General features: G+C 38.9%; 1 protein-coding gene across 1 annotated transcript in view; it reads right to left on the reverse strand.

The window, feature by feature from the left end:
• Positions 1-16,600, reverse strand: part of RFX4 (regulatory factor X4) — a 75,513-nt gene that overhangs the window by 20,127 nt on the left and 38,786 nt on the right. The window contains exons 10-15 of the mRNA XM_054386834.1: positions 15,676-15,839; positions 13,245-13,345; positions 11,378-11,436; positions 9,712-9,856; positions 6,321-6,415; positions 5,191-5,308 (exon numbers count right to left, since the gene is read on the reverse strand). Coding sequence (XP_054242809.1) covers positions 5,191-5,308; positions 6,321-6,415; positions 9,712-9,856; positions 11,378-11,436; positions 13,245-13,345; positions 15,676-15,839 — 682 coding nt within the window. The remainder of the gene's footprint in view (positions 1-5,190; positions 5,309-6,320; positions 6,416-9,711; positions 9,857-11,377; positions 11,437-13,244; positions 13,346-15,675; positions 15,840-16,600) is intronic.

Raw genomic sequence — 16,600 nt, forward strand, 5'->3', positions numbered from 1 at the left:
GTCGAGCTAAAGTAATACCCAGTCTAGCAACTGGCTTAAACCAGAGAAAGATCACCAGCTGAGAGGGAAGCAGAGATCAACTATGGCCAGACAAAAAAAAAAAAAAACAAAAAAACAACTAACCTTCTTTTTGAAATTCCATTACTACATTTTGAAGAAAAACACTTCCATGAGAAAAAGATACAAGTTTCACATCCCATCAGATTTCACAGTGATTGTTTTTTTCAGAGGAAAGTTAGGTTTATCTTGAGATAGTAGCTTTTACCACAGCCACAAGAAGGATAACTACCCCTACTTCAATTTTGCTACTCAAACATACTGTTGAAGGGCAGAAGAAGTGGTTTGAACGACCCTCTATCTTTATACAATTCTAGCTGGCAGTTCAGCTTTCAAAGGAACTCTAAGCACATTCTTTTTCTTTGTGACCTGGATGGTCTTTGTGCTTCATTCTTTCACTCCGTGCCGGCATGGCTTCTATCGGCACTGATATGAGCTGAGCACACACCCCGGGAGGTGAACATGTGCCTTTGTGTTCTTGGGCAAGGCAGCACAGAACAAGTACGTATGTGACTGCAACACCTTTGCTATGAGGAGCAAATCTGGGGCTGTTGGTAAACCTGAAACGTTCATTTTTTCATTTGTTTCACATATCTATGCACACAAATATTTTAACAGGTTTGCCCAACCTTGCAAGGGCAAATCAGTGGAGATCTTCACTTAACTGCTACAGAGAATTTGGGTTTAGAAATCTTTTGGGCTCGAAGTCTGGTTAAATAAATCCTATTCAGTTTAGCAGTACAATAAAGACAGCAGACCTGGCTAATCACCTTATTACTGGTCTAGGATTTTCCCAGTGGAAATCTAGACTGTCATGCTCTCTCTTCTTCTGACTATAGTTTTTCAGTGGACAGTTTACATTAGTGCAGTTACCCTGATAAGTATTTCCAAGGTAAGAAAACAGAGACCTAAATGCTGCCAAACTTCACATGGTGGTAGAAAGCTCAGGGTATTTAGTGTTTCCCATCAAACTCCTTGCTCAGCTTTAATTTAAAAAAACCAACCAACCAAAACCCCCCAAATCTTTTAAGGAAAGGTGTTTGTAGTTTCATAATAATGTTTGGAACTGCAAACTAAACACTAAAACCTTAAAGACAAGCAAATGACAGAACTCCAAGATTTGCTATTAATTAAAAAAAAAAAAAAAGTCTTTGTTTTCAGGGAATCTAATGCTTTATATTGAAGACTTGGGGTTGGCAATACTGAATGCAGCATTTAAAAACACTCTAGTGCCCTTGTCACTCTTTTGAATTTCTCTCTTCCTCCCCTATTATTTCTCCCACTGTGTATTTTTAAACTCTCTATAGAGATTTGAGCCCAGAATTTGCATGAAAGACACTAGACAAACAAGTTGTTGGTACTGAATGAATGCAATATTTTTACCTTTTTTAATGAGTCAGATGAAATATAAGCTCTAGAGTGAAACCAGTCTCAGGGCATGCATTTCAGCCACATGGTGAATAGCTGTTCAGCATGATGCACCATAATTTATTCTGTGTTTACAAGCTGCTGTTTTTCACATGTAACTATTTAGTTCTTTCAAGTTTATATTTAAATACCAAAATGGATCTGACTGTGACTGGAAAACCATGCGCTTCTTGAGGGAGAGGTTAGAAGTAATTCAAGAGACTTACAGCTTAGCTCTAATTTTCAGTAGTTAACAGAAATCATGGCAATGATTATCCATCTAATGTATGGTGTCAGCAGCTATTAACAGATAGAGGAATTATGTGTAAGTAGTAAAACAACATTGAGATTTCCAGAACTGGAGACAAACATGGAGCTTCTATTACTAATTAGTTACTTTATACACTGGATGCATTACCCAAACACTGCCACCAACTGTGCCTTTGATATGCACAGACAGGAAGGAGGGAGGGAGGCAGCAGGCAGAGAGAAAAAAGGAGAGGGAGAGGGAGCAGAGAGAGAGAGAGGAGCTTTTTTTTCCACGGATTGTTTCAACCTGCTCATGCCACCACACTTAAAAACTTTGCAGAATCAAACCTCTGTGCTGGCCAGTCCAGTGCCAGGTATTCCAACTTGCTCAAATCCAATTTCTGTATCATGTATTTCGAAAGTAATAATATACTGTCCTGTATATATTAAAGATCCCACCGTTTAATGCTTTACTTCAAAAAGCCCAACCAACCAACAAAACCCCAAACCACTGTATCTGAGTATATATATTGCTTGAATTATAATAGATCATTAAAACTCAGTCCACTGAAATAGTTTCTAACATAGTGAAATATATGAAACTTTTAATCTAAGAACAAAGGTGTATGTATGTAAATACTTAGGATAGTAAATCAGTGTTCATTTCTCTGCATAGATCACACTTAAATGCGTATAGTATTCTGCAAAGCTGGAAGGAAATGTGTTAAATTCAGTGCAGAAGAGTTTCTGCCATCTGGATCTGAGCTGTTTACATTCAAAGGTTATTCTTTTGGAACCTGCTCAGAACTATTTCATGTGTCAAATGGCCTTGCAGAGAAGAAGAGTGGTGTCATTAATACAATTATTAAAATTTGTGTCCATGGCTAAATAACATTTGGGACATTTTGAGTGAAACAAGGTGAGGATAGCCCAGGCTTCTGCCTGATAGGATAGGGATATGGGTTTGGTATCATTCTCGCCTTGGAAAACCTGAAGACTCAGATCTCCTCCTGCTCTACTGGAGCTGCACCTGAGCAAGGAAAAATCTACCCTCTATAAATAAGAGTTAATTCTAGAGACTGAACAAGCTCTTGTCACATCACTTCCCAGGGAAAAACAAACCTAGCAGGCTGCAGACTTGTACACCTCAACATATGGTTAGGTGATTTGTACAAAGTGAAAGAGTTTCCACAGAAAATATGAGAAAACTCTCCCACAAGACAAATCCTCTAGCTCTTTGGTTAAAGATCTTGTTCTGGCAGTGATTAACACAGCTTCAAGACTGCTGAGGCAAACACTCTGGTCTAAGCACTAAAATGTGGCAGATACAAAATAATTCTCTTTAATTTCATGTTTTTAAAAATGAAGATTTCTGAATTTGATGAATATCCCAAAGTATTTCAGCTTCACACTGAGCACAATGATTGATTAAAAAAAATTAAAAAATAAAATTGTTACTTTGGCTACCAAATTGAGAAGCAGTTATGTTCTAGTTCTAATTATACCACCACATAACCATGAAAAACACATCAGCTATGACCAGCACATTATTTTCCTGACTGTGGTTTCATATAAACAATGTCAAATTCATGTTCAAAGGCGTGTCTCCATGGAAGAATCAGAATCATGCACTTACACACACAGACAGATGCAGTGAGCTAAAAAGATTTCAAAAAAACCCAACAGTCCACGCTCTACAAACTTATGTGAGTGGTTCCAGTTGTCCAAAAGGAGAAATGAGTCAAATTTAGAGGAGAGACAACAGGTAAGTTACTTTGGTAGATACTACAATATTGTAGTGTGTCCACAGACCAAACCAACAAATAATTCTCAATCTTCTCATTTTCTCACAACATGGCAAGCTCATAAATATTTCCATTAATAAGTAAGAAATCACATCTGAGGGTTACTGTAGACACCATCAAGACAACTGATCTAGGAACTATTTGAGGAATCCCTATCTGATTAAAGACATCTTAGTGATTGATGCTGCGAAACAGAGAATGCTTGGTTAGGTTACAAACGTATCCTGAACAAGAAAAAAGATAATGCAATGTGCAATTCAGTAGCAATCATGTATCCTTGGGGGCATTTTAATGTCAGCATTTCAGGACTTGTAACAGTGGAACCACAACACTGCACCAGTGTAGGATGGTTTTTCATTTGTTTGGTTCTGGTGTGTTTCACAGGTTAGGATGATGTCTGCAGAGCTGTCTGCAGCAACCTGAAGTGCTAGAAAACAGATCTCAGCCATTCAGGACTCATGCAAAGGGAGTTTTAAACACTAGGGGAAAGTATACTGCTAAGCAGTATCAGCTACTTTTATGATCACAGTGAAAGAAGAGCTGCAGTGACTCAAGGGAAAAACGAATCCTAGAAAAGGTGGAAAATAGCTGCGTCCAGGGTACCGGTGCTGAAGATAGAAGCTAGCAGATGGAAATTGTGGTCATCCTGGGGATTCTCACTATCCTGATGTTTAGTGGTGGCTCTCTAATACCTGTTTGGCAAACTCTTTACCACTCTGAAACCAACAAAGATAGATTCAGATTAAAATATAAATACAGGAGATATTGTGCCTATCTCTGATGGTATGTGAGTTTGTGCTATTAGATGGCTCTAATGTCATAAAGGATGTAAAAGTTCAGCTGGCAGAAAATCTGATAATTGTTCAATGCAGTGCTTTCATAAATTCAGTAATTATTAATCTTCTGCTAATGTATTTGGCCAAATGTGTTATTTGTAAAAATCACCCCTCATGCAAAACCCTGTCCCAAGAGACTGGAAATGTTGACACTCATGACTCAGCAGTCCATTTTCAGTTATTCCTGCTTTTAACTGATTTTAATCTGAATTCTTTGCAACACAGGATTCAGGACAAAGCCCCTATCAAAACTATATATAAAAAAAACCAATATGCTTGTTCATTTAAAAAGTAAAAGTCTGGTTTTCCACCCTGACTAATTCTAAGAGAATGGAAGAGAATCTGTCCAGACTGTAGAAACTGGCTTAGTTTGCAAAGACTATCTTAAAATGCTATGTCCTTTAAAAGGGGAGCTGGCAAAGTGGTTTGCTGGAGAGTTTTTCATCCACTTCAGCACAAAGCCATCTCTCTCAGCATAACACGTGGTCAGAGTGGTTTGGGTAACTGGGCTCGGTTTGCACTGAAGTGTATTAGGGAATGCTCCTGTAACTGACTCCAACAGCTGAACTGTGACTGATAACTCCAGCGACTGGCTAAGGACAAACAGAAGAAAGTAGCAACGTTTCAATCTCCCCCAGCTGGATTTTGAAGAGACACATCTAAGCATTATTTCCAAGCTATAGTAGCCCCAACTCTTTTGTTAGCAGAGCCCTGGATATGTGAAAACTGGTTATGTTTTCATGTAAAGGATACATTATAAGCCAGGATACAAGGTTTTTTTGCTTGGTTTGGTTTGGGTTTTGTGGCATGCAATTGTTACAAGAAAATGAAAGTACCAAAGCTGGGTGCACTGTGCAAAGTCATGTCCCGAATCACTCGAGTGCCAAAACAGGACCACATCAGGAGGAACTGCTGAGCTACTTTCTTCAAAGAGCCTTGTCTCTTGGCAGCTACCTGCAAGAAAACAGATACATCTGACACAGATAAACTTTTATTTCTATTGTCTGAAACAGCTGAACGATGCACTGATCTGACTTCTTTTTATACACTGAAAACCCATGTACCATTATCTTAAAACATACACTAAAAATTCCAAAACCCAACAAACACACAACAAAAACAAGCTTACAGAGAAAGCCACCTTCAGAAAGCGGAAATCATGAAGTATTATTCAACATCAAGACTGAGTTTCCTTTCTAAATGATGAAAGGACTACCAAAATAAGTTGCTCTCGTCTTCATCTCAAACTAATTGTTTATGTGTTCATTCTTTCTTCCTAATTAAGGAGGAAACTTACAATCAAGAATTCTAGCTCTATACTGAAAATTTATATCAATAACAACTGGAATGTAGAATTGGAATTCTAGTATGACACCCTAGTACAAACTATATCTAGTGACAAAAGCTAAAACTGTCAGTCATATAGTTCCATACTCTGGAAGTTATGGTGATGCCTGACCATAGTAGGTTTCTGCACAAACTTAAATTAAAATAAAATATAAGTCCTTGGTATCTCTCAAATCTCAAATCAGCTCAAAAGGCAACATAAACCTGTCCCTGACTGCATGGTAATGTAGACCTTCATCCTTTCATTTAAATGTATATAAATTAATTAGCTGGCCTAGAAAGATACTATTTTAATTAAAAATCTTAAAACTTCAGACAAGAGTATGCTTTTTATTTGCACTATGAAGTTAGGACAACTCTGAACTAATCTTTCCATAGCCCTGAAATATTCACATGATTGGAAACCTCAGCCCTGTTCCATTTTTGAATATAATCTTTTGGGCTAGAATAGAAAAAAAAGTAGTAAAAAGAAGAGAATCCTGAATATGAGTCCTGAGCATGAAAACCAATGCTTGGCTTTGTTGTTGTTTTCTTCTAACTATTTCTGCTTTAAATCTATGCCACGTAGAGAGCTCATAACGCACAGCAGGAACTTGGATCCTTACTCCTGCTTACCAACCTTTACAACACATCTGTCCACCATGGAATCCAGCCACTCGATGTATGACTCAATGGGGGACTGCTCCTCCAGAAGGTGATCAAACTCCTGATACACTGGCAGACAAATTAAAAATAGCCTACCTTAGTACTTGGATCCCAGTTTGAACAAAAGAGAAACAAATCACCAAAAGCTGCCAATAACATTGTAATTTTGCTGTAGTTTTTGTAACAGGTTGCTTAGCTATGACAAATACATCTCTCTAGGTATTGACCCTGTAAAGTTCACTTGGTCTCTTGTTTCTGTTGAAAGTGATGGAGCCAATGGGCATCGTGTTTTAATGTGAGCAAATCAGGACCTTTTGTTTAAAATTAATCTTTTGATTTAAGTTTCATCTCTCTGGTGTGCCTGGAAGTGAATCCTTTATCACGTTCTCTATGAAGAGTATGAACCTAGGCCTTGACCCTGATGATGAAATAAGGTCATGCATGAAATTGATTTAGAAGTGTATGAAGAATCTTCTAAGCACCACGTAGATGAGTATTGTTGGTAGGGTTCCCATCTGTATAATGTTTTAGTTGCAAAAACATAATTTAACTGCTTCAAATCATCTATTTGCAATGCCAGACACCCACACAAAGAATTTCCTAGACTTCTTCAGAACAAATTGCTACCAATGCACAAGTACTATACTTAATGTAGTCAATAAGAGTTTAAAAAAGCAACCTGTATACTTTTTAACCCCTCCAAAGTACACACATTCATATTTTAGTACAGAAAGTATAAACAATCGAGTCATCCAACTGCTGCTTTTAAAAGTGCAAACCAAGTTTGTGAGAGTCAATGGCTGGAAGACAAAGAATTGTGTGCTTTGATGTCTTAAGAAACTGTTCTTCAATTCAGCTAAAATAAAAGGCCTATAAGTCAAGAAGAAAGATAGTTTCTACCTGCTGTGATATAGGATGATCTCAATGTGCTATGCATTTCAATTTATGCTTAATTATGAATAACAGGAGTAAGGAATTTCCCACCATAGGAAAGATAGAGAGGGAGGTGGAGGAGGCAAAGCTTGGAGATGATAGCTAAAGTGAGTGAGAAGCTGTCCAACAGCAATGCAAAGAAAAAGCTCCCTGTTCTCTAAACTGGATCAGCAAGACAAGCAGGAGTGCATTTGCTTCACACCTGACTACAACTTTGTTTAACTTAAGACTTGCAAAGACTGGATGGCCAGAAACATTAATTGGGGAAGAAAGGAAATAGTGATGTCTGGGCCACTCTTATCTTGCTTCATTGTTTTATGAATGGGCAACCTCCCTTTATGCAGAACAGGATCACAGAAAAATCTAAATGTTGTCTCCTTACCTGAGAATTTGGCTGGACAAAAAACTGCCTGATACAAGAGATGAAGTAATTTACATTCTGTGCAAAGAGGAGAACAAGAGTGGAAAAACAAATCAGTTGCCTGCATTACTGCTGCAGCATTGCAACTGTGTGCAATGATCTATTTGAGAAAAGTAACTGTTTAGCCTTTTGTGACTGCTAGAAATAGCTCAACAGGATCTGAGAAAGACTAAAGAAGAAACCATGTCAGAGACAACTACCATAACAGCAGGAGAGAGATTCTCTTACATCCAGGGTTTTTTTTCCTCTATTGCTTACAGGCTTATAAACACTTTTTCCCCCCTGCCAATAACAGTAGCTGGAAATTGTACTTTCTGGATTATTAATATCAAGAATGTGAAAGGAGGCCTTAAGTCTATGTCACATGAATCATACAGTGTGTGATCTTTGAAAAAATCTTCAGCCAAGTAGAATAAACATCAAAGATGGGGAAAAAACCTGTAAGCTCTAAAATAATCTCTAAACACACTTGCACATTTCAGTGGAATCCCATCTCATGATGAACATTCATATAAGGCTACCATTTCTAAGCAATTGCTTATTGGACTACATGAGACTGAAGTATGAAACAAATGTGTTCAAATCCATTAGCATTCAGGGAAATTCTGATTTATTTTATTACATTTAAGTTTGTATTTAAATAGTTCACACATATACAAAAAGTTTTCCTAAACAGGAAGGATTTTCTGAATGAGAACCAAAACTGTTACTGCTTCTAGGGACTGTAACTTTGAGAACTCTTTTTTTGGCCAGTGGGAGGGTATTTGGTACGTACTAAAAACATAAAAGATGACAGAAGGATGCACCCAGCTTCTGACTCCAGTCTCACTATATGCCACCTGCCCTACTGCCATGTCTGGTTTCTATGTCCTCAAAAAGGGAAAAGGGCAATGGCAGGAAATTATTCAAAGGATAAGAAGAAAAGAGTTCCAAGCACCCCTCTGCTGGAAAACAGAGCTAACAGAGAATGCAAGGCCCATCCCTAAACAGGGAAGAAGATATCCAGTGTTTATACAGTGGAACAACTGCTCAAGTCAACCTTGCAGGGTCCAGCATATATGTGAAGGTGTCAGCCCTCCTCTTCCCAGTCACTCACTGAAAGAGTTACCTCACTCGTAAACCTACCCTTGCAGGGCTCCCACAAGTGGGTGCCCAGGTTGGTCCCCATTAAAGATGGTTCTGGACAAAAGATGATTAGTCTTCCTCAGGAGAGAGATGGCAATAAAACAACTGGGTTCACAGGGAGGTGAGGTTATGAATGATGCTAAAGACATGCTGGTCACCTCTTGTGCCTCAGAGGGACGGGTTCAGTGTGTTTAGTGTTACACCTAAACTCACAACCATGTACACTTGGTGGACAACGCAAATTAAACTTTATATTTGCAAAAGATCTGTGACTCCAAAACTGATTTGCCAGCATCTCCAAAGCCACTTCTCAGTTCACGTTCTTCATTATACTAGGCAGAATCTAAATTAGCCAATGAGTTTACTCAATATGGGACTTGTACCTACTCGTGAAAGTTCAGGGTAAAAGCTTACCCTATCAAATGATCTGGTTTATTAAAACACTGTGTAAAATGGAGCCTTTTTATAAATAAGTTTACATGGGACTCAAATAAACAGCTACTTTGGTATCAAAGCCATAAAAAAAGCTATACTTTGGTATCAAAGCCATTAAAAAGCTAACTCTCCAGCAAGAGAGACTGGACTTTATCAGATTCAATGATAAACTCACAGACTTAATTGCTGAAGGTCATGGAGAAAAATCTTCCTGAATCTAGGTGCAAGTTTTGTGCTACCAGCTGCTCTGGATACTATAAAGAAACTCATTAATGGAAGAGTACCCAGATCTATGCCTCAAAACATGAAACCTTCCTGGGGGTCTTATCTCTAATACTTGTGTTAAGCCTCCAGGCAAACCAGTGGCTCAAAACCAGTGTCACTCTCACTGAGCTTTGTTTTCAGCAGGAAACCAAGTTCACCTGACTTTATTTGAGGATTCTGCTCTTACATTGTATGATGAGCTTTCTGTGTTCCTCCCGTGAGTCCTCCATAGTATAGAGGGTTTGTTTGGTAATGCTATTCAGATCCACATTCCTCCAGTCCTCCAGCATTTGAAACGTGATGTCTGCACTGTGGATCACTGTTCTTGATGCCTGTAATCCAATCCAATCTATTCATTAGTTCATGGTTTATTAAGTTAAAAAATAGGCTTTATCCCCTTTTACGCTTCCTTAGCTAGGCTTACTAAGTTGATTTTCCTCATGGATCCCCACCCACTAGCTTGATGTCTTATGGACATTACAGGTCCCTCTAATCACAGAGAACTCCCAGGTCATTCTGCCTGCTTTAATCAACTGCAAGTATTTTGATTGCATCCACCACAAACCCCAAAGAACAACCCTGATCTGGTGGTACTGCTGTTAGACTCCCCAGTCTCTAACAGCTCTATTGGTTCTTTTGACCAGCTTCAGTTCAAATCTAAAGACAAGCAGCAAGAGAAATCAAACCAAAACCAAACAAACTCCGCTCAAGGTTTGCAACCTCCCATCACCCAAACTATGAAGACTTTCATTCTTCCCTCAGCCACATGAAAATGTTGAAATTCATTTGCCTCTGCATCAGATCTGCTTCTTGGCTGGTTGAGACAGGAGTCTGCTGTTGATAATGGGAAAGACAGGCTGAGAGGAAAGGAAGTGACTCAAGGTCATGGTCACCAGATCTCTGTAAGTTAAGCAGAGATGATAGCCCATGCTAAGGTTACCAGCTTCTCCAAGAAAATTATGCATTTGAAGAGTTTCATGAAAGTAAACTCTTTGATCCCAGGTCTGATGCAGAAGTTTGTGGTCTCCATATCTCGATTTCTTCTGAATTCTTAGGGACCTCCAAAGCTCAGTGTTGATCCACCATGCCTGGGGGAAGGCAGCACTAGTATTTCTATCTCCACCACTAAAACAATGAAGGAAGAGTTCTACAAAGAAGTCCTTGCAGGAGTGGGTTTTCTTCCCCCCCGGAACTTCTTGTGGGCTTCACCACTCACTGGGTTAACGTAAGGTGTTGGACACACCTTCAAAAAATGGAGCTCTCAGTGTGTTGGGAAAACAAACTCTCTATTCCAGTACATGGGTGAGGTGTTAATGAATTTAATGCATTCTTTCCCCTTTCATACCACACAAAATTTGTTCTCATGACTTTTTAATAAATAACTCTTATATAAACTAGTGAAAAACAAACACTTTGGAGTAGTTTTAAACTCACTTGCTGTGGCTGGAAGAATATGTCTATTTAAAACTCCAGTAGTTCAACTGGTTTTATACAATTAGATTTGGAATTAACTGTCAGGCATATAGAAATATTTTTCTTTGCAACAGGCCTAACACAAACTGCTCTGAAATCAATGGAATGTTTGCTTTCTGAAAATTTGATTTCTTAAATAATAATTTTGCTTCATAGAAGTACCCTGCTGAATTTAATGATCAGGGGTTGCCACCTGTCAGCAAAGCATTTTTTGCTGATTGTTTTGATTTTATAAAGATGGTCACAATAAATATTGGGAGAAAAACTGCTAACATGATCTTTTCCTCTTTGAGTGAAGTCTAGTCTGTCAATTCATAAAATTACTTGAAAAAAATCAGTAAAAATGGCATCCAGCAAACTTAGATAATTGAAATATTTACTTGGCAGAGATGATTTAATGATGTCTGTCGACGGAGTACTTGTGAGAACCTTCTGGACACTGCAGGAGAGAAGAGATACATATCTAAATACTGTGCTAAATAAAGAGACTTATTTCTGAAAACACTAAATTACAACAATAACCAAAAAAATATACCCTGTTTCCTACTTACAATGGTGACTACATAAAGTTCATTCATATAGTCCAGTTTTAACTTAGTTTAAAGCTTGACCTAAACCCGTAAATCTAGATGCTCAATCAGTTTTACAGAGGCATATTACAAGCAATGATTTATAGATGCTGTGAATAATGAGATGACAAGAGAAATGCAGAGGACAATGGAAGAGCTTTGCTTGTTCCGCATAACAAATCTTCTCTTGATACACAAAGGAACTGAAGATCAGAAAGAACTATTTAACAGAAAGAAAAATGTTAGTGCAAGAAGAGTGAGCACAAAATAATGATAGCTATATTATGTGTGGAAATTAGAAAAGGTTGCTAAGTCTTAATGCAAATACATTTTGGAGGACTCTTGACTGGACTAGTGAAAGCTAAAATCTGAATCAGTTTCTGGGAGTTTCTGAAAGAAATTACATGAGGTACTAATATGCTACGGAGTAAGATGGCCCAGGAGGTACTTGCCAATCCTTTCCTCCTATTTGCCTAGTGATATTGACCTTGGATTAAGATATTTCCTACATTTGGAAAACAAACTTTTAAAATTTTGTATTGTGAATCTTTTGTCTGAAATCTGTGACTCTGGAATTGCAAACATGACCAAGGCTTGCAGTTACTCCTGTCAGTACCTCCCACTGGCTGTGTGTTTACACCATAACAGTTCCTGATGTGAAGAAAACAATTGCAGAAACAACAAAGGCTCATGTAAAAGGCAGGATTTACTCAAGTTTTAAGTTATAGTAAAATCACCAAAGACTTGCACATATATCCAAACAGGCCTTAGATGTGGCCCCAGAGAAGGTTTTGGCTTGTTACTGTGTGTAGGGATAGTTAAGGAATACAGCTTGAGAACAGCTAGAAAATTCATTGTCCATTTTCTTTCTCTCTTCCGGTAAGATCAGAAAAGATTTTCTTGTTGCAGAGTCTTGATATTTTTGAATGGACAAAAATGTGGGAAAAAAAGCATTATGACCAGTTCTGACTTTGTGTAACTTTTGAAATAAATTATTAAATAACACAAGGAAAAATCAACCAAAATAAAAGTAGTTGTTCCAACTTATATCTTGACTATTCTCAGTAAAATATACACCTAATTTTCCATGCTGATCAAAATACTTAATCCTTCTCCTAAATTAGTTTTTTTTTTTTCCCCCCTCCTTTAACTTTGTGGTGTGGAATTTAGTGCTCATGAAAGGCAAAGAATTGAGAGCTGTGAAATAAAGCAGGCTTTATCAATAGGTGATGTGCACTGCAGGCATCTACAAAGCACTTCTGAAAAGGACTAGTGCCCTTTCCTGTGGTGACAGGGTAATTTGATCTCCTTCATTTTTAACTCTGGCACTTTTTCGAGTAAGGGCCTCAAGCTGTATTCAAATTGTGCTAGCATCAAGGTTTGTTTAATAATTTCCTTCGCCTTACATCACCACTGATGTTTGCTTACTATCAACAAAATTAATTTCTTATCAGAATCCACAAGAAAGGAAAAGCAATTCTCATTGCGAGCAGTGCCTCGTTTCACTACACAAAACTGGTTCTCAGGAACAAGTGGAGATTGTAAGCGACTCCAAGATTTGTAGCACCGACAGCTTTGAATTCCTAGAAGAACACTAAGTCTCACTTAGAATTGCCTTGTAGTCAATAAACACAATACACATTCCAGGTTAAAAGGAGAGAGATTAGGAAATACATACATTCAAATTTGATATTCCGTAGGTTTTCTGGCAAATCGTGGAGAGCTACTTTCAGCCACTCATCCAGCTGCTTTGCGAACTTCCGGATCACCTGCGTCAAACTGAAAAGGGAAACCACTGCATCAGAAGGTGTTTACTCTGTGAAAGGGTGAAGACTGAGAGCCTCTGACTCACAGCTCACTACTGTGCAGAACTGATGACACATTTTGGTTTGTAGGCATGAAGAAGAACTTCTGAAGAAGTTTGCAGGAAAAGAAAACCATATCACCATTTCCATTCCTTGTAAGTTTTTGAACGTCTCTGTACTGCACTGTTTTGATACTTACAAACAGGATTCTTAGTCTGAAATAAATTCATTCCCATTCTGTACAAACATGAAAGCATAAAGTCACTACTGTTTAAAAAAGACAATAGATAAAGCTTTGGATTTCAGTTCGTTGGTGCCCATATTTATACAGATGTATGCAGGGATGTGCAAAAACCAACTATGCTGCAGGCTGGGGTCAGTGAGTGGGTGATGATGGTGGGGAGGAATTTCCAGGTCAAGCCCACACAGGTGGGTGAGGTGGGGTGGAGCAGCACCTGCCTAATGCTTATCTCTGCACAGAACAGGAACTTTCCCAGACAAGTGAGATTTCTCTTTTCTCCCTTACTACCCTTTTCTGATGGCTCCACTATTTCCTGCTAAACTTGGCAGGCAGCTCATTGTATCCTTCTTAGAACTGCTAGTATATAATGACTATAAAAATGACAGTTTCCAGGAAAAGTTGTAGGGTGTTCCTAACAGTTGGTTCTGCCAGACTGAGCTGCACAGCTTGCAGCAATACTCCAGACACACAAATGAGAGAGAGAAGAAAGATGCAGGGGACTTTTCCCCTCTTTCAGTCAGGCAGCTTTTCCTGTTTGCATTGCTAACACCACTGAGAACAGAGCTGGTAAAACAAACACAGCCAAAGGCCAGCTCTGCTCCACAGTCACAGTCACGACAGGGGATAGATGATAACTGCTGCACCCACTGAGATGTGGCTTTTCTGGACAGCCAATATCTATTCTCAGGAAGTCACCAGGAGGATTCTGGCTGAGTCAGCAAGATTTCCTTCAGGAGCTTCCATTGCAGTGAGACCCTTCTTCACCCCCTTCAGTGCAGGCTATGGCTTAATAGCCACAATCTGGCCCTTTATATGCATTACAAAAGTCTATATTCACACTCAAGTCTCTCCTTATTTGCTATGAAAGAACTAAGCGGCTTGAGAAAAGGACTGCTGTTCTGTTTAATCCTTCCAATGAAATAGATTTGGGGGGTGAGGGGCAAAGCCTGTAAAAATTTACATGTCTTATCAAGGAAAGCCCATTCTTATAACAGGTTTCTTGTGGAAAACAACTTTGCCTGTACTTCAGCAGTCATGGTGTATGCACAGGAGAGCAGAACAACATCTTGCCATGCCTAGAAATGCTTTAAAGTTCTTAGGGCCAAATAAACAACACCAGTGGGAAACTCTTAGAGCAATGTCCTTAATTAACAAATTGCTCAACCTCAGGAACACATCAGTCAACTAATACTAAAGGTGTACACATATGTTTAGACAAAACCCCAGATCCTGATGTGGTCGTATTAGGAAAATCAAAGAGGGTAAAAAAATTTGAGTGCACTCAGGGATTACACCCTTTGCTGTGAACTGTTGATCTCTGTCCTCCTTTACCTATATAAACAAGACTTCTTGGGCTCATTGAGCTCCAGGCAGGAAGAGGACAGCTGAGATGTGCCACATGGACTGGAAAAGTGATTTTAGATTTGAAACAAAAGAGGCAAATACTTCTTACTATTAATAAAGTGATCATAAAATAAACATGCAACTGTTCTCCATAGGATAGTATTTAAATTAAACCAGCTTGTCCAAGACTTCACAAGTATGAACTTCATGTTTTGTGCAGAATAACAACTGGGTCCCAAGAGTGTACACAGAGGAAAACACTTAGGTTGCAGTGCCTGAATACGTGTGAGAATATTTACAAACAGAGCAGCCAGGGCAGTTCCTGTTGTCACTATAATTAAGAATGTCATTATGCTGTTATCCTTGACCAGCAGAGAAGTGCCTGAAATTTTCAGAGGACAGTGTGGCTCTCTGCAGCCTGCAAACCTCTGACATTCCCTGAAAGTTGGGACATGATTATCAGCTTGATGTTAATAAACCAAGAAGCTGGTTGTGCCCTTCATCACAAAAATATAACAAGTTTTTCATAATACAAGTCTTATTAAATCTGAGCATTTCTTCAGGAACATGTCAGCTCTTCAACTTCTTTGAACTGACACTGTGATTAAACTCAGGAAACAAGGGGCAGGAAGCATCTGAGAACTGGTGTCATTCTTGAAGAAAAGAATTGAACAAAAACAGCTGAGCTAAAAGTGGTCAGTGCTGCTGGCTGTACTGACCTGTCAGGCAATGCTTGTAGTACTGTTGGCATCAAAACTCCAGAGATTGCTTTGTACAGGATTGAATCACAAACTCCAACTATGTTCACTACAGTCGAAGATCCCAATACGGGCAGCATATGAGGAGGCATCCCTTGCCAAAAGTGCAGAAGAAAACTTTGAACCTGCAAACATGAGAAGAAGCAGGGATGCTTATATTAAAATAACCAAAGGCCACAAATACCCTTTTCCTTAAACTATCCTGCTTATGTAGCATCTGTTTTAGCCCCAGAGCTGGACTGCTGGTACAGAACGCAGGTGAGGCATGTTCCTTAAGTCAGCAGGCTTATACTGTAACACAGCACACAATGGGATAATCCACCAAAGGGTGAGAGACACCCTGACTTTGTGTGACAGGGTGTCTTTGTGTTATTACAGTAGAGAGACCCATGGGAACCACCATACTTTTACCTTCCATCAGTGGCTGGTGAGTGTAACTCTTTGGCTTCCACATGTCAAGCCTTTTTCTCTCTCTTTGCTCTCTGTCCCTGTATACAAAGGAATGCAATCTAGGGCTTGGTGTAGGGAGGGAGAGGAGGATAGCACATGGCTTACAGGGGTCAACATACCACTTTCTGTATTCATTTTGGAAACACTACCCTTTGGGACTTATTCTTTCCTCCACTATGAAGGAAAGCAGAGAAAGAATTGAGTAAGACAGAAAAAAAAAAGAAAATGGAGAGGAGACGTCAGATACAGTAAAATATACCTCTGAAATTTTTCATTTAGAAAATAAAGGTGTTGTTCAGTGAATGATATGATCATACAGGAGTAAGAACATTGGCATTTGTAAGTGATAATCTACTGCACACAGTTGGTACTGAAATAAGTAACCACAGCAGGTGCAGTAAATATTTGCTCGCTTATACATTGCTGTTGCTCAGAC

Source organism: Indicator indicator, chromosome 14 (genome assembly GCF_027791375.1).
Source record: "Indicator indicator isolate 239-I01 chromosome 14, UM_Iind_1.1, whole genome shotgun sequence".
Lineage (NCBI taxonomy): Eukaryota > Metazoa > Chordata > Aves > Piciformes > Indicatoridae > Indicator > Indicator indicator.